Genomic DNA, 18,920 nt, shown 5'->3' on the forward strand with positions numbered 1-18,920 from the left:
TATTTTGTTTCATGTGCCATTTTAATGTAGCAAATTATATACTAACAAACAAACAAAACAAAAAAAAATACTGGAAACGAGAGCTAAATAATAATAATATTTAGTAAATATTTTTTGGTTACGTTTCTTTTTTGTTTTGTATATTTATTGTTTTTTTTTAGATATTATTTTAGTGATTCTGTTGCATAGAGCACTCAGGGCAAAAAAGACAAAGAAAATAAACTTTTCAGATAGTGAGCGAAAACAAAAAAAAAAAAAAACAAATTTTGTGAATGTTTGGAAATTTTTTGTAGAACCTTGGCTCTTGGACTTTCTCAAAACAAAAAAAAAAAAAAAAGTAAAAGACTGTATATAAAAAATAAACAAACAAATTATTAAGATATTTAAGCGAAAAGTATATACAATGGGAAAACTGAAGTGAAAAGGGGGGAAAAGAAAAAGGAGAAAGAAAATTTACTTTAACTTATATTTGAACTCCAAAAAAAAAAAAAAAAAACTCGTATGTGTTAAGTTTTGCAAACAAACAAAAAAAAACAAAAAACCTAAAAAAAAAAAAAAAAATAATTAAACCTAATAAATTTATTAAATCAAAAGAATAAATAGAAAAAAAAAGATAGGATGAAAAAAATACCGTTACCTAGACCGACCTAATTAGCCACTTAGTATTCCCAAATTAGCCAACCTACTAAACTACCTAACTACCTAAGAATAATAAGAAGAAGAAGAAAACCCCTGAAAACGCTTCTCCTCCCCTGTGAAGCCTATAACTGCATAAAATTTGCATACTTAGAAGCCTTCTCTTAGCCCCCTTTCCATGTATTTGGTATTTGGTAAACGTTTTCGTTAGAAAATATAAACGACGAACTAGCGTGTGATTAGCAATGAAGGTCAATTATATGTAAAAGATGAAATTTATATGTAAAAGATGTGAAGGAGATGAAATCCATAGGGGAAAGGAGGATTTAGAGGAGAAAGTGCAAAAATTAGAATGCAAATTTGTGAGTATTAAATATAAATTTCCTAAATTTATATCTCTCTATCTCACTCTGTTTCTCTCTGTCTCTATCTTTCTCCGTAAATGTGTAGGAAATTTGAAGCGAAAAGAAATATAAGGAACGAATTATGAAACGAAAGAAGCATTCAAAATGTGTCTATGCTATATACATAGGTCTCTATAAATATACAATATATGATATATACATTTATAAATATTAGGTGCTTATTTACTCAAGGTCTCTGCTTTGCTTTATATAAACAAATTAGAAAGAAAACTAAATTTCACAAAAATAACTAACAAAAAAATTTTGCAAACCAAAAACATTTCTCAAAGAAAGTAAAAATTGTTAAAAATTGTAGTTGTTAATCAAAAAAAAAAAAAACACAAACAAATTGGAGTTACTCTCTCAAAAATAAAATAATTTTGGTCTAGAGTTCAGTAGTTTAACTTAATTAGTAGGCAAAACACATTAACACAAACACACTCACACATTCACATACAAATTGGAAAAAAAAAGAAAACTGCAATGCAAAAGCAATATTGTGTTCATAGTTACAATATAGACTATCGGTTTACCGGTATACTAAGTTATATTAACTCGATACATAACTTTTGTTCAGAATTATAAGTTTTTGAGATAATATTCAAGATCTTTGAGATCTAAAAGAAATAACAGTCCGTACAGCGAATTATTAAATGGAATAAAGAAAGCTAACTTTTCCTTTTGATTTTCCTTAAAGAACTTTTAAGTTTAAGTAATCATACTTGCATACATAGCATAGGTCGATCGATAATGAATACAATAAGGGAATAGTAAATGATAACCTTACCACTAGCCAATTTGAAAGCATTTAGACAAAAGATGAGGCTCATTCTAGTCATTCGCGAATATAAACATTTGAACATAGAGATACAGATACAATACAGATACGTAGTTTGAAATAGATACTATCCGTTAGTGATTTGTCAATTCCTTTAGTTAACTCTTCTTTTTTTCTACTACTACTACTGATGATGATTATGATTATGATGATAATGATGATGATGATTGTGGCATTTATATGGAAGAACTTGAACTTGGATATTTATATATACTTATATATATATATATACTTATACATTAACTCTCTATATACATACTTATACTTATATTGTATTAATGATTACTAATCTAACTAAATCTGAGTCTAAAATCTGATTATACTCCAACGAGATGTACTATTTATATATATACACACACACACACAACTGATTTATCTGTAAAATCCCTAATTAAGAATTAACTTTTGACTTTGCATTACAAAACGTAAACTTTTCTTGAAAAATCTGTTAAACTTAACATTAAATTTTAAGCATTATAAAAGTAAAAAAAAAAAAAAAAAACCAACAAATGAAAATATATAAATAAAAACTGGAAACAATAACAATAAAGATAAAAAATAAAAATAATTGAAAATATAAGAAAATCGCTGAAAGAAACAGTTGAGGTCTGAACAAGTCCCCCTTTTACAAAACTAAAAGAAATTTCTTTTAAAGGCAAGCCCTCTTAACCGTCTAACACACTCGCTCACACACATACCACACACAGAAATATACACTAACACGCATACACGCATATGAACTATCAGACTATCAGACACTTACCGAGAACCAAGCCAGAAATGGGAATGGTTTCCGTCTCTCTTCATTCTCTCACATTTAGCGTATGCTCTCGCTCGCCCTCGCTCATTTTCTCAATACGTACACACAATCACACTCTCAATTTCAATAACGCCGTAAAATCAAAACCAACAACAACAACAGAAACAACTCGTTACTTGTTAATCGTTACTCGCTACTCGTTACTCTCCATTATTGTGTAGTCTTCCTACAAAAAGGCAGGAGACAATTTTCAAACTCAATTTCTCATCTCTCTCTCTCTCTCTCCATATATTATCTTTGATTTTTGCCCTTTCCCAACTGTTGTGATCGACCAACTACCAACCACAAACAAACGATTAGTTGGACGAATTCCGTCTTGAAATACAAAGAAGGGATCAAGAGATTCTGGCGATGGCGGCAAAAATGAAAACACTGGAAGAGCAGCATCAGGTAATTTGGTTCATTCCGGCTACGCCCCCCTCAAGGCGGCCAATTTGTTAACCCATTTGCAGAAACAGTAAAAAATAACTCTCATTAGGACTATCAGCGGCATATAGCGGTGCTCAAGGAATCACTATGCGCCAAAGAAGAGCACTACAACATGCTGCAAACGGATGTGGAGGAGATGCGCGCCCGTCTCGAGGAGAAGAACCGCCTGATTGAGAAAAAGACGCAAGGTACCTTGCAGACAGTCCAAGAGCGTAACCGGCTTACTAGCGAGCTCACCGAACTCAAGGATCATATGGACATTAAGGATCGCAAGATCAGTGTTTTGCAGCGAAAGGTCAGCCTCAAGGAGATGTCTGCATACAATTGACATAGACACGTTTTAAATCCCAAAATTCCCCATTTTCCTTTACCCACTACACCCAATTAACAGATCGAGAATCTCGAGGACCTGCTCAAGGAGAAAGACAACCAGGTGGATATGGCCCGAGCCCGACTATCGGCCATGCAGGCCCATCATAGTAGTTCGGAGGGTGCTCTAACCAGTCTGGAGGAGGCCATCGGCGACAAAGAGAAACAGATGGCCCAGTTGCGGGATCAGCGTGATCGTGCCGAGCATGAAAAGCAAGAGGAGCGTGATCTCCATGAACGAGAGGTGGCCGACTATAAGATCAAGCTGCGTGCCGCCGAAAGCGAGGTGGAGAAACTGCAGACCCGACTCGAGCGTGCTGTCAATGAGCGCGAACGTCTCGAAATCAAGCTGGAGGCCTCGCAAAGTGAATTGGGCAAATCGAAGGCAGAACTGGAAAAGGCCACCTGTGAAATGGGACGTAGCAGTGCCGATTGGGAGTCGACCAAGCAGCGTATAGCACGTCTTGAACTGGAGAATGAGCGGTTGAAACACGATTTGGAACGTTCGCAGGTACTAGTGCATTATAACCGGTTCCCCCGGCCACTCCTTCTCTCTAAGATTACAATAAATAATCATTCAGTGTGTATGTCGACTATGTACATATATATATATATTTATATGAAACACATACACACTCTAACCTATACTTATCTATAATTATTATATATTTATACAAACAATATTTACTATGACTATATATGCCTATATCTATGTGCCTATCTATATGTATATTTACATGTACACTTACCGACAAAAAAAAAACGCATCCCAATCAACCAACCCAACCAACAACAACACTCTATCTCAAAAAAAAAAAAAAAAAACAAATCAAATCAAAAAAAATAAACATAAACCAAATAGATGCAGCTAGAAGAACAGACCACACTACACAAAGTAAGCCTAATCCAACATTATGCATAAGTTAAACCCAATATAATCATAGTTTATAGTTAATTGTAATGAAGTCACACACAAATAGTAGCTATATTTAGAATTTACCTCATTTGTACCCACTTTTAGTTGCAAATTTAGCGCCAGCAGGTTTGAGTTTAGCACATCGTAGCGATTAGTTCTACTTAGCACTCGCCACTCGTTACTTGCCACTCGTCAGTTATCAGTCAATTGACTTAACCTTCTTCACTCGTTACACTTCACTTGTTACTCGCCCCACTCTGCACTCCATTAGGTTTTTTCTTAATGATTGAGGAATTTACATTTACTAAATATACAAACTATATTATTAGTGAAAATGCCTCTTTTTTCCAATCCGTACTCTTACAGAATGTACAAAAGTTAATGTTTGAAACGGGCAAAATATCGGTAAGTCGATCATGACATCATGATCACAAGCCCATGCTTTCGCTCGTAGTCTCAATAAATCAATCTATTGCCACAATCCTCCACAATTAGACGAAAGAAATTTAAATTGAAATTCGAAGCAGTTATCAAAAGAAGCGTCAAATGCATTTGGAAAACAAATTTCGGGCACAAAAAAGAAACCATAATCATATTTCATTTACAACTCAATCGGGTTTTTCCAGACATACATACTATTTATTTGTTTTTTGGTTCCATTTTGTTGCTTGCCTGCTGGTACAACAATTTTTTCGAATGCTCCCACTCTTTATCTCTAATATATAATACTTAAATTTTAATTAGTTGCACTTGTGTCATCTTCAGAACAAAACAAAGTTAAAACAAACAAAAAAAAACCCCACTCCATCTAAACCTGTAACTAATTTATATAATTCTCGTATCCGCATATGAAATTAAAGACAACATTTGGACGTACCACAATGACCACATCCCAGGAATTAGATCGGGCCCAAGAGAGAGCAGACAAGGCGGCCGCCGAACTGCGTCGCACTCAGGCCGAGCTGAGAGTCACACAGGTGAGACCAAACCCAATAGACCCAACAGACATAATCTACATCCATACATATATATATATAATATCTCTCTTATATATAAATATAAATACCTATATATATATACATACATATATATCTATGCATCTATTGAGTCAACTTTTAGTTAGACTTTTTAGTTTTTCTTAAATGCGTTGAGCAAAGAGTTTGAAATGCAAGTGCAAGAACCATATATAATTCATACATAAATGTATACAAAATATACTCGTGTTGTTAATGTGCGTGTTGAATCTTTTCGATGGATGACGAAACACTCAAGAAACTAATACCTACATTCACCATACACATACACTCTATCTAACACACACGCACACCAACTACAACGAGCAAAACCAGTCGAGAATCCTTTATCAATCATTTTGTATGCCAGGCGCTCTATAGAAAGGCTTACTTTTTGCTTATCTACATATGTATAATTTTTTAAATACCAAACAAAAATATCCAAAAATACTAACTTCGGCCATCCCGAAGATTATATATCCTTGCAGTCCATTCGAGTCAAGTAGATCTTTTTCTCTTTTACACTCGTATTTCTCTTAAATATTGTCTCTTTGAATGTGGGTCAGATCATACAGATCAATCAATTAATAGCAATTCCTTTAGTCGGCTATTAAAGTAGGAACTTAAAGCTCTTAATTAGTGTTGGGTTGCTCATGAGTGAGTGAACAAAATTGTTTGTGAACACGAGTTGTTCGCTAAACTGAGCAACTGAACATGATTTATTCTTCCTTGTTACTTAACATATCATTACGAAGACATTTTTGCGGTAATGAAAAAGTGTTTTAAGTTCAATAGGTATCCTATAGTACAGGTTTGTCTTGAAACTATTCAAAGTGACCTCCTTTTAATATTTTGCGCACAATTCAAAAGCAATTTACCAAACAATAAAAAGGTACATCATTGCTATAATGTACATCATCTTACACTTTGGATATGGTTCTAAATTGAGTAAAAGTTGAAGCCACAAGTATGCTACAACAGCAATTTTAGGGAACTTCTTCCATGTAACAAATTTTTTATTAATAATGTTTGCAAACATGAGCTATTTTTCTTAAACAAGATATTCCAGATATTGTTAAAAACGTACAAAAAATTATATAGCATACTTTTTAGGGCATGATGGGCAAGAACAGTACAGAATAGAAAAAAACGGTTTCGCTCCGAAGCAAGCTTATTTAAGAACGGCTGCTCCCTGAGTCTTTTCGTGAAGAGTCAGGAAGACACTTATTTGCAGACAACGAGAAATGGTCGACAGCTATTTGTGTGCTATGGCAAGAACCGAGTTCATATTCAGAATCAGGGTACCCAAAATAGTTAGGGTTACCAAAAATCATGTCGGCTTGTGTTATCAAAATAAAAGTCAGAGTGCTTATGCTGAGGCACTGATCAATTGGTAAATGTAGGGAGTATTTGAACAACTTAGCTGTGAAGTGAACAATTGAACAAAATGAGTAAGTTGACTCACATATAATCTAGTTGTCTTTCTCACACTTATTGCATTCAATGTGTTATCTAAATAGGTACAAAACAGGTACTTTTTATATCTGGCCGATTTAAAAAGGTTATAGTTGTCCGTTCAGTCCGATTCCTTCAAATATGCTGGGTATTAAAAAAAATGAACATATATATAAAGTTTCGATTGCATAGAAACAGACCGACAGCTCAGTGAAAACATTCTGCAAGGGTATTAAAATACCTTAAAATATATACTACTATACACAACCTCTCTCTCTCTCTCTATACTTATCTATCTATCTTTGAACATAAAATGTACCTATACTAAAACAAAAACTCTATATCTAAATCGTTGTGCTTACCATTCATTTTCTACTACTATACTATATAGGGCGAAACTGACAAACGTTTTGTGAGTAAATGCTTCCAACAACATAACCAACAAATGAACCAATTTTTTAGTCCAAAATCAAAACGTTACTAACAATTGAATTCTAAAAGATAACTTTTAATTGCATTGGTTAAAGCCAAAAAAAAAACAAAAACAAAAAGATTAGACTTTAACTTAAATGTTTCTGCCATTGCCTGACATAACAAAAAGCATACTAACATCACACAGCCAGACCAAACACCCACCCACCCACTCACACACACACACACACACATCTCTTGTATATTGACCTTGTAAGAAATGTCACCTCGAGTTCATATCTCTGACCATCAACTCTGTCGCCCATCAACCGGATCCTTGCAAAAGTATGACAAAGTAAAGTAATGAACCGAAACGAAATATTTGCCTTAGGGCTATTGAGGACCTCTCACTCAACACATATCTCACACACATCTACACAAACACACACATAAAATACACACACACATACCGAAAACGTTCCTTCTTTTGTATATTTTTGCCCGGTATCTCTCTCTCTCTCTCTTGCTCTCTTATCTGTTCATCTTTTCCTCATCGCTTTATCCTCTATCTGCTCTATCTTGCCTGCTCTACGTTTCCGTTTCCGTTATCGTTACCTCCCACCATATCCGTTTTCGCCACTTTCTCTTTCTCTCATCTCACATACATACTATCTCTATCTTTCTCTCTCTCTCTCTATCGTCATCATGTTGCTTCTGTGTGCCAAAATCTTGTTGTAAAAGTGTTTGTAATTGTGTCGTAATTATTAATCTCTAACCCTTAACCTTTGTTTCAACTGAACAATCAGACATACAGTCAAGTCAGTCAGTAAATCAGTCAGACAAATCAGACAAGTCAGACAACCAGTCAGTTCAACTCAATTCAGTTCAGTTCAATCAGACATACTTTTTTTATTGTACAAAAAAAAGAACCATCATTTGGTGCCCATTGTAAATAATATCCGTATCCAATCCAACTCCAACTCCAATCCCAAAATCTATACCAAATATATAGTCGGATGCGGAACGGGCACGTGAGGAAGCCGCCGCTCTGCAGGAGAAACTGGAGAAGAGCCAGGGCGAAGTATATCGATTGAAGGCCAAACTGGAGAACGCTCAAGGCGAACAGGAGAGTCTGCGTCAGGAGCTGGAGAAGGCACAGAGTGGCGTGTCACGCATTCATGCCGATCGTGATAGGGTAGGCAAAGCATATTTTTTAATTAGTTAGAAACCTGAAACCTGATTCTGTACCTAAAAAAAAAAACCCCCTAATCCCCACAAATCAAATCAAACACCACCACCAACCGCCACCGACCACCATTGTGTGTGTGTAGGCCTTCTCTGAGGTTGAGAAAATCAAGGAGGAAATGGAACGCACACAGGCCACCCTGGGCAAGGCTCAACTGCAGCACGAGAAATTGCAAAACTCGTTGGACAAGGCCCAAAATGAGGTAGATCATCTGCAGGATAAATTGGACAAGGCCGGCACCGAGAATCGTCGTCTTGTGTTGGAGAAGGAGAAGTTAACATATGACTATGATAATCTGCAATCGCAGCTGGATAAGGCCCTGGGTCAGGCGGCTCGCATGCAGAAAGAACGTGAGACTCTAACCCTGGATACAGATCGCATACGCGAGAAGCTCGAAAAGACGCAGGTATGCAAGATCCACAAAAAACCATCCCAAAAAAAAAAAAAAAAAAGCACCGTCACTCGTCCAAAATTCTATCAAGTTTCCATTTTTCCAACCACCCCAAAACACACACATTCAAAAATGAGTAGAGCCTAGTACCCAAAATATCGAATCAATGTCTGTTATTGTAATTCTGTAACTTTGTTGTGCTAACCCGCTATCCCTCTTTCCTACTTTTCCAAAACTAACTGTACATAATCTATATACTATTAACCATATACTACTATATAAATATATATATAACGTACTTCCCACGCCTACAAATACGTATATCTATCTTTCAACTATTGAAACACACCAACCTACAACTGCCACCAAATACATACACACACTACTCCGTTCGTGAACACACACACACACACATCTGTCAATGCAGATGCAATTAGCACGCATTCAAAAGGAACGGGATCAGTTCTCTGATGAACTGGAAACGCTCAAGGAGCGCTCGGAATCATCACAGACCCTATTGATGAAGGCCGCCCGCGATCGTGAGGCCATGCAAACGGATCTGGAAGTGCTGAAGGAGCGCTACGAGAAATCGCATGCCATTCAACAGAAATTGCAGGTAATTGCCATATCGAGAACTGACACCACAACCAACCATTGAATCCCAACTGAATCTGAGGTATACTGTTTTTGTTTAACGAGAATTGGCTTATGTAAAACTTTACTCAACTAACATATACATACTCTAACTTGACTTGTCTATACTGCATATGAAAATACTAAAAGCAAATATAAAAAACCAATACAAAAAACTGTGTAACCGAAACAAAAAAGCATGCGAACTGAACTACTACAAGTGAAATTGGCTGTTTGTAAATCTGTAGCTTCCATTGAACACTGACCCCCAAAAAAAAAAAAGATAAATTACATTTGCTTAGCAATCCCACATCCCCCTTAATCCCGACTAAATTGTGGCTTTCCTTATTTGCAGATGGAACGCGACGATGCCGTTACCGAGGTGGAAATACTTAAAGAGAAATTGGACAAGGCCTTGTATGCCAGTCAGAAACTGATAGATGAGAAGGATACGTCGAATAAAGAATTCGAAAAGATGTTGGAGAAATACGATCGCGCACAGAATGAGATCTATCGGTTGCAATCGCGTTGCGATACAGCTGAAGCAGATCGAGCTCGCCTCGAGGTAGAGGCTGAACGCTCTGGCTTGGCAGCGGGCAAGGCACGCGAGGATCTGCGCAAATTGCAGGATGAGAGCACTCGACTGCAAGAAGCCTGCGATCGGGCGGCCCTTCAGTTGAGTCGCGCCAAAGAGTGCGAGGATAATGCTCGCAGTGAATTGGAACACAGTCGAGATCGTTTCGATAAACTGCAAACGGATATACGCAGATCGCAGGGCGAAAAGGAGCACTTCCAATCGGAATTGGAACGTGTTACCTATGAGCTGGAACGCGCCCATGCCGCACAGACCAAGGCCGGAGCCAGTGTGGAGGCAGCCAAAGAGGAGGCAGCTCATTATGCAGTGGAACTGGAAAAGATGCGAGAGCGCTATGAGAAGAGTCAAGTGGAATTGCGCAAATTGCAGGATACGGATACGTTTGGCCGTGAGACGCGACGCCTCAAGGAAGAGAACGAACGACTGCGCGAGAAACTGGACAAGACGCTCATGGAGCTAGAAACAATTCGCGGAAAGTCGCAGTATGAATCTGAATCGTTTGAGAAATATAAGGACAAGTATGAAAAGATCGAGAACGAGATCCAGAACATGGAATCAAAGCTGCATGAGACCAGCCTACAATTGGAGCTTTCTAAGGGTGAGGTTGCCAAACTGTTGGCCAATCAGGATAAGCAACGTAGCGAGCTGGAACGGGCCCACATCGAGCGGGAGAAGGCACGCGATAAGCACGAGAAACTGCTGAAGGAGGTCGATCGTTTGCGCCTGCAACAGTCCTCGGTGAGCCCCGGCGATCCGGTTCGTTCCTCGACCTCCGCCTCGCTATCGGCGGGCGAGCGCCAGGAGATCGATCGGCTGCGTGATCGCCTCGAAAAGGCGCTGCAGTCGCGCGATGCCACCGAACTGGAGGCCGGTCGCTTGGCCAAGGAACTGGAGAAGGCACAAATGCATCTGGCCAAACAGCAGGAGAATACCGAATCCACGCGCATCGAATTCGAACGCATGGGTGCGGAATTGGGACGTTTGCATGATCGTCTCGAGAAATCCGAGTCGGAGAAGGAGTCCCTAAGACAGGGTAGCCGCAACGGACCAGCTGGTGGCGCCCATCCGCAATTGGAAAAGCACGTACAGAAACTGGAATCCGACATCAAGCAACTGGCCATGGAGCGAGAGCAGCTGGTCATCCAGCTAGAAAAGAGCCAAGAGATATTGATGAACTTCCAAAAGGAGTTGCAAAATGCCGAAACGGAATTGCAAAAGACCCGCGAAGAGAACCGCAAACTGCGCAATGGCCAGCCTGTGGCACCAGCAGCACCAGCCGAAATTCAAGGCATGCAAAAAGAGATCCAAGCCCTGCAACAGAAGCTGCTAGAGTCGGAGCGTGCACTGGCCGCGGCAGGACCACAACAGGGAGCTGCAGCAGCAGCGGCAGCTGGAGCCAGTCGCGAGGAGATCGAACAATGGCGAAAGGTTATCGAACAGGAAAAGAATCGTGCCGATATGGCCGACAAGGCGGCCCAGGAGATGCACAAACGCATCCAGCTGATGGACCAACACATCAAGGACCAGCATGCTCAGATGCAGAAGATGCAACAGCAAATGGCCCAGCAGCAGCAGCAGGTAGCGCAGCAGCAACAACAACAGCAACAATCGGCCGCTGCCACCGGAGTCGATGCCAAAGAACTGGAAAAGGTCAAGACCGAACTTCAAGCAGCCTGCACAGAACGAGATCGCTTCCAGCAACAATTGGAACTGCTCGTCCAAGAGCTCGAGAAGAGTCAGGTAAGGTCCTTTCCTTTCTTTTGTAATGAACATTAACACAAATTGTATCAATTCCTTTTCCAGCTATCCAATCAAGAGCAAGCCAAACAACTTCAAACAGCCCAACAACAAGTGCAACAATTGCAGCAACAAGTCCAAACACTTCAACAGCAAATGCAACAATTGCAACAGGCGGGCAATGCCGGAGCCGCTGCCACCGATGTACAGCGCCAGCAACTGGAACAGCAACAAAAACAATTGGAAGAGGTGCGCAAACAGATCGACAACCAGGCCAAGGCCACCGAAAGCGAACGCAAAATCATCGACGAACAGCGTAAACAGATCGATGCCAAACGCAAGGATATCGAGGATAAGGAAAAGAAAATGGCCGATTTCGATGTACAGTTGCGCAAACGCAAAGAGCAAATGGACCAACTGGAGAAGTCACTGCAAACGCAAGGCGGCGGTGCAGCGGCAGCTGGCGAGCTGAACAAAAAACTTATGGACACGCAAAGGCAGCTGGAAGCGTAAGTTCAAATTTAACACCAAGAAAAGTAAATTTACCTTTAACTCTTTTCCATATACCGACAGGTGTGTCAAGGAGCTGCAAAACACAAAGGAGGAGCACAAGAAGGCAGCAACCGAAACGGAACGTTTGCTGCAATTGGTACAAATGTCGCAGGAAGAGCAAAATGCCAAGGAGAAGACCATAATGGATTTGCAACAGTAAGTTCGAAAAACTGAAAGGCAAATGCAGACTAATACTAACAAATACTAAATCCACTTACTTGTCTTTTTTAGAGCCTTAAAGATCGCTCAAGCCAAAGTCAAACAAGCACAAACGCAACAACAACAGCAACAGGATGTAAGTACAGTTGACCTACAAACCAACGAGTTAAGGACGCCATTTTAATTGTAATCGTTTGTTTTACTTGTTACAGGCTGGACCAGCTGGCTTCTTGAAGAGCTTTTTCTAAACAGTGCCCCACAGATATATGTATACAACAAACACATCACACACACACACACACACACACACACACTGCAAAAACCGAACATAGAAAACAAAAGAAGCGAAAAAACACACACACACTTGTACTATTTTACCTACTATGATACCAAAAGCACTGTCTACTATTTTGTATACTACCGAATACCGATTACCGATTACCGTTACCGACTATGCAGTATTTCTACTATTCTTACACAGACACATACACTCACTTACACACACACACACTCACATTTGTAAATGACATATGTATGTAAACAACAAGAACAAATTATTTGATATTTATGTGTATTGTAATTAGGTTTTGCCGCTATACTCAAATTATGAATGCATTTAAATGTCAGTCAGCTAGCAAAGAAAATGAAAACTAATAAGAAAAACCAAAAAAACAAAAAAAAAACACAAAAAAAGAACGTGTAATTTGTAACTAAATCTCTCTCTTGAACTCGAACTTAACTTACCTACGGTTAACCCTTTCTCACTCACGAAACACACACTCTCTCAAAAAATTAAACACCTAAGCCTGTCTCTGTAATTTTCGTAGCTCTCTCTCTCTATCATTCTTTTTCTGTCTCTCTCACACTCTTTCAATTGATCTCGTACATTATTATCGCACGTCGTGCTGAAAAGTAAAGCTATGGTTAGACAGTTTTTGACGAGAATGTGATTCAGTGTTGAAAAAAACTAAAAAAAAAAAAAACAAAAAAATATACAAAATGAACATGTTTAACTTAATTTAATGCTGCGATACCCAAAAAAAAAAAAAAAAACAAAAATCAGATGATGTATGCTAGCCTCTGTTATAGTTAGTTAAAAATGCAATTCGAATATGGAAATGTGGAAAAACAAACCAAGAAACAAACACACACACACACTCACACATTCTTTTACACCTATACAACACTGTACATAAAGCATTCATTCGAATCAGTAAAATAAATATAACAAATACCAATACAAATACAATATGTAGAGCAATAAATTATATATATATATATATACCTAACAAGAAAACAAACAAATATATGTATTATATATATATGGTAGTTACAAGAGCATTGCTAGTAAATTATATAGACATATATATATTTATTGCGTAGCCTTTAGCCGTGTACCAAAGATATATAGATGAACTTTGCAAAAGATCGTTGGAATGGTAGTAGAAGCAGCATTAACACATTATATACCTATAGAGAGCAGCAGCATGCCTATTATCAATATAAAAACATTATATCTAAATAACAAAAAATAATAAAAAAAAAAAAATAATGAACAAAAATTACAAATAATAATAACAATTTTGACAACGGGGCAAACAAATTCTTAAGACCTAAAACCAATTCTATTTTTAATTAGTTAAATCTTTCCCAGCATCTGATAGATTATACCAAAAAACAAAAACCAATACCAATATCCATCAATCCATCCATATATAAAAAGAATGCTAAACTCTACACGAAAAGCTTTACTTTTGTCTGCTGTGAATGATGTTTATAAGGATGATCCGATATGAATACATATGTCCACTATCCAAAGGTCCTCATGTTTTTCATTTAGTTTTGAAATTCTTGGGACAAATTTTGGTGAGGGCAAACGAGAAATGCAAGTGTTATTGTTATCGTACGTATGATACATATACATATATATATTTACATAAATTATATGCAGATTAGTGTACAATTTTATATATATAGTAATCAGCTATCATAAACAATTATTGTTCATAATTAATGCATTTCTCTCATTTATTTGATTTCTAAATCAAAGTTTCTCCTCGAAACTCGAAAGTCAAGTAGGGAAAATAAAGGAACGCGTTATCACTGCCAAGAAAATGGGGAAATTTTGTCAAAGATAGGTAAAGAGCGAGCAATATGAATGTGGGGAAACATACATTTAATCAATCATATCATATGATATCACAAACGATACGATAAGTGGAAGAAGTGGATGGCTAAGGTTAAACCAATTCATTATTTCTCGTTCGATTCGATGCAGTAGATGTATTTAAACGACCAATGAACATTTCGCTCCTTCTATCTACATATACTTATTATTAGTTCTACTACAATGTTCTATGTTAGTTAGTGAATGGAATTTTTAGATGATCGATGATCGATGATCGGCAACAATGTTTGCTTTGTGTACATAACTAAGGGCCCCCAAAAAAGTTCCTAATTCTAGGAACCAGACGGGTAAAAACACGCAGAAACTAAAATGAAAACGAGTTACAAGTCAAGTAATAAAATAGAGAAAGATAAAAAAAAAAAAAAAACCCTCACCCTCTCATCCGGTGTACATAGGTTCTATTTATTAATAATTATATAAGTATAACAGAATTTGTATAATACATAAATGATAAAACTTAAAATTACTCTTTAAAAAATATATATATATAAACAATAACTTGTACTTATAGACAAGAATATCACCAAGAAAACAAATATATATATATACAAAAATACCAATCGATACCAAGCAATTAACGATGGACAAATCACATATGAATGAAGAAGGATAAAAAAGAGTCAAGAGGAACACCTTGGGACACATCACAGACCTCTATTAAAAACGTAAAACTAAATACACACTGTTGACAATATATATATATATACAGCAACACACATACACATACCCACACCCACGCCCACAGACAACATACACAAACACACACACCTACACATAAACACCACCCACAGGACACCCACGAAAGATTTGTTGGTCAATGTAGAAAAAAAAATCTTTTTTTGATACAAACGCAAAAAATGGAAGCCAACATATCTGCCAGTTAGCGCTAAAACAACAAAAAAATCGATCTATAGACATACATTATATAGTTATTCAAAGAAGAAATAAAAATTCAGATCCGATTTTTGATTTCCATATTTGATATATATGAAAAAAACAAAAGTCTCAAATTTATAAATTTATGGGAAAGAAAACCGGAACACTTGCCTTTAAATATTAAAAAACAAAAACAAACAACAACAACTTATTGTTAGCCTAGATAGTTTGGAACAACAAAAAATCAACTAATGGTATATATATATACTTATCTTTACCATTAACACTTTAATCATATTATCCCCGCCGTCGTGTACCCAAACTAACAAATAAATACAAACTAAAGGATAAAGATAAACGAACAAAACAAAAAAGGAGAACTCGTACAATTAAACAACAACAACAAAAAAATGAAAGCTTCAACTTTTTCTATACAAAATCTAATATGTAATTAGCAAATTGTAAACTCAATATAGGCACAAACACACACCCACACACCTACACACACACACACACACACTGAATATCAAAATGGCAAACAGATTGATGTAAATGTTGTTTAGGCCAATTATGAATTTATCAAATGATGAAGAATGAGAAGGATAAGGAAAGGCATCGGATATGTATATGTATGTGTATGAAGTAAGAAGCATTAGCAAAAGAAAAAAGCAATGTCTAGAGATAAACATTCAAATTAAATCATATTTGTGTACTAAAGCCAGTGGTGGATCTAAGAATGTATTGGAAGTGGAAGTTGACCCTTTAAAGTATGCAAAATGAAGTCCAGGATTCAAAGCGTTTCGAATTCCTTCGCAAACTATTGCATACTTAAGTGGATCCTTTGCCCCATTTTACATCCTTAGAACCGCATTTGCTACATGCATACTGTGTACATAGACTACGACCTACATACATACATACATAACAATAAACAATAGATGGATATACATAAATACATACATATATATAAATACATAGGCAGAGATAATGTGAAAAGCGCAAATTCTAAGATTTATATCAAGGCATATTCTCGTCTAGAATAGTTAGATAGTTGGATGCAATTGCAATCGATATATAGTATTATGATTCGCAGCAACAACAACTATCAAACACAATCCTATCCATTGAAAAAGTTATAAACCAAATATATATCACATCATGAAATCATCAAATAGATCAGATTGCAGCTGGGAAATCAGAGTAAATTATGGATAGAGAGAGGCGGACAAGCAATAGAAATTACATACCAAAACCCAAACAGAAACCAAAAACCCGTAAACCGTTAACCGCAACCGTAACCGAAACAATTTCGTGTAAAACATTTTTTTAAACAAGTTTGGTGATCTACGATATTGGTAAATAATTATTAATATAAAAAAATAAATAAATAAATAAAAAATAAAACATAATATATATAAATAAATAAAAATAATATACATACATAAACTAAATAAATATTTATTATATAAATTGTGGGCCATTCCTGCCATTCGTAACGAATTGAATTTGAATGCAAATTTGATTTGTCTCTCTGATTGAATCCAAATTCAAATCGTTTGCGTCATGGGCCAGGAATGACTCGAATGTTTTTTAAGTAACAAAGTACATTATAGATAAGCCATTATATATATATACACATAATATATACATACATACATATATATTATACATATATGAAACTACATAAGTTTACAAGGTACATATATATAAATAATAATAATAAAACAACAAAAAAATAAACGAAAATTAAAAAACCAAAAAACGAGAGCAACAAAAGGAAAAGAAAAACAAAACAAAAAACGCAACCGCAGCAACTAAAAAAAAAAAAAAAACAAAAATATACAAAACAAAAACATTATGACAAACAAAAGAAAACAACAAATAAATAAATTTATTATATACATACAATACATAGAAGAATATTAAAAACAAATAAAAAAACCAAAAAATACAATACAAAAAAAAAAAAAACAAAAAACAAGCGAAATGAAATGATTATTTGAAACATGTTCATTATATATAAATGTCATTAAAAAAAAAATGTTCTTCAAAACTGCCTACCAATAAAATATATTTCAAATAATATCAAAAACTCTTTTATTTTCAATCCTCGACAGAAGGTTTAAACAAATTATTCTTAAAAATTCTGAAAATTTAGTAGTTTTTTGTCACTTAAATCAATACCTAAAACTTTATAATATTGAGAAATATCAATGCCAATTTATAGAATAAACAATCTAAAGTAGAATTTTGTTAACTACGTTATCGACTGAACACAGGATGAAGTTTTGTGTCGACCCAGTTCTTTGGTTTATTCCATCTCATTTTCAGAAATTCAAAATTTTAAATCTATTTAACCTAAACAAAGCGTTTTAAAATAATGTTTTAGTGCTCATCTTTAACTTTGATAAATTAATTTGAGGTATAACAATTCTCTTCCAAAACTCAAGTTTATTTTTATGTTGGATGGATGGCGAAAAAGAATTTCAAATACTTAACCCTATAATGCATCTAGTCGGGACAAGAGAGGGAAATTTGCTACCCAAAGTATGCGAAAAACTGTTTCAGATTTCGCTGATAAAATCATGTAAAGAATTTGTTGCAAATAATGAATGCTTTTCCAGCCTATTGCATTCTTTAGTAAGATAATTTTCCCCATTTCACAGTTCTAGATCCATCTGCCTATGCTGGTATTTCTTTAAGAATTCCACCAAAAGTAAAAAACATTCTTTTAATGAATTCCATTGTATTATTTACAAAACCACAAAATAGTTAAAGATATTTCTAAAGTACCTAGAGTCTAAAATATTTAAAATTTTACGACAAAAAATGATGAACTAATTCTTCTATTTTATTTCATAAACAATACCTCTTTATGTAGTTGATCTACCCTGATTGCAGGGCATCTGAAATTGAGAAATTCGAGTACTTACAGAATCTCGTTAGTGAATTCAACAGACATAATGATATATTGCCAATGACTTTTTAAACATTGAGAGGGAAAACAATCTCAATGGAGCAAAACCAGAAAATAGTAAGGGGGAATACAATATATGCAGTATATATACAATATACTAGACTAAAACATCTGTGACATGCGATTGGCACATATATTATTAAAGTATTCAAAATGATAGTTAATCTAAATGTTTAAAAAGATAAAAATGAAGTACAAGCATACAATAAGTTAAATATGTTTTTTGTTAATAAGTTAAATATGTTAAATTAAGTCAATGTTATCGATCAATCGGT

General features: G+C 35.8%; 1 protein-coding gene across 1 annotated transcript in view; it reads left to right on the plus strand.

Annotated features, from left to right (window-relative positions):
* Window positions 1-12,948, plus strand: part of brp (bruchpilot) — a 35,524-nt gene extending 22,576 nt beyond the window's left edge. The window contains 13 exon segments of the mRNA XM_068290294.1: window positions 2,999-3,088; window positions 3,177-3,422; window positions 3,519-4,007; window positions 4,779-4,817; window positions 5,273-5,389; window positions 8,304-8,486; window positions 8,623-8,943; window positions 9,356-9,544; window positions 9,917-11,896; window positions 11,960-12,402; window positions 12,467-12,601; window positions 12,677-12,740; window positions 12,817-12,948. Coding sequence (XP_068146395.1) covers window positions 2,999-3,088; window positions 3,177-3,422; window positions 3,519-4,007; window positions 4,779-4,817; window positions 5,273-5,389; window positions 8,304-8,486; window positions 8,623-8,943; window positions 9,356-9,544; window positions 9,917-11,896; window positions 11,960-12,402; window positions 12,467-12,601; window positions 12,677-12,740; window positions 12,817-12,852 — 4,332 coding nt within the window. The 3' untranslated portion in view covers window positions 12,853-12,948.
* Window positions 12,949-18,920: the final 5,972 nt, after the last annotated feature.

This window comes from Drosophila tropicalis, unplaced genomic scaffold (genome assembly GCF_018151085.1).
Source record: "Drosophila tropicalis isolate 14030-0801.00 unplaced genomic scaffold, ASM1815108v1 contig_593, whole genome shotgun sequence".
NCBI lineage: Eukaryota > Metazoa > Arthropoda > Insecta > Diptera > Drosophilidae > Drosophila > Drosophila tropicalis.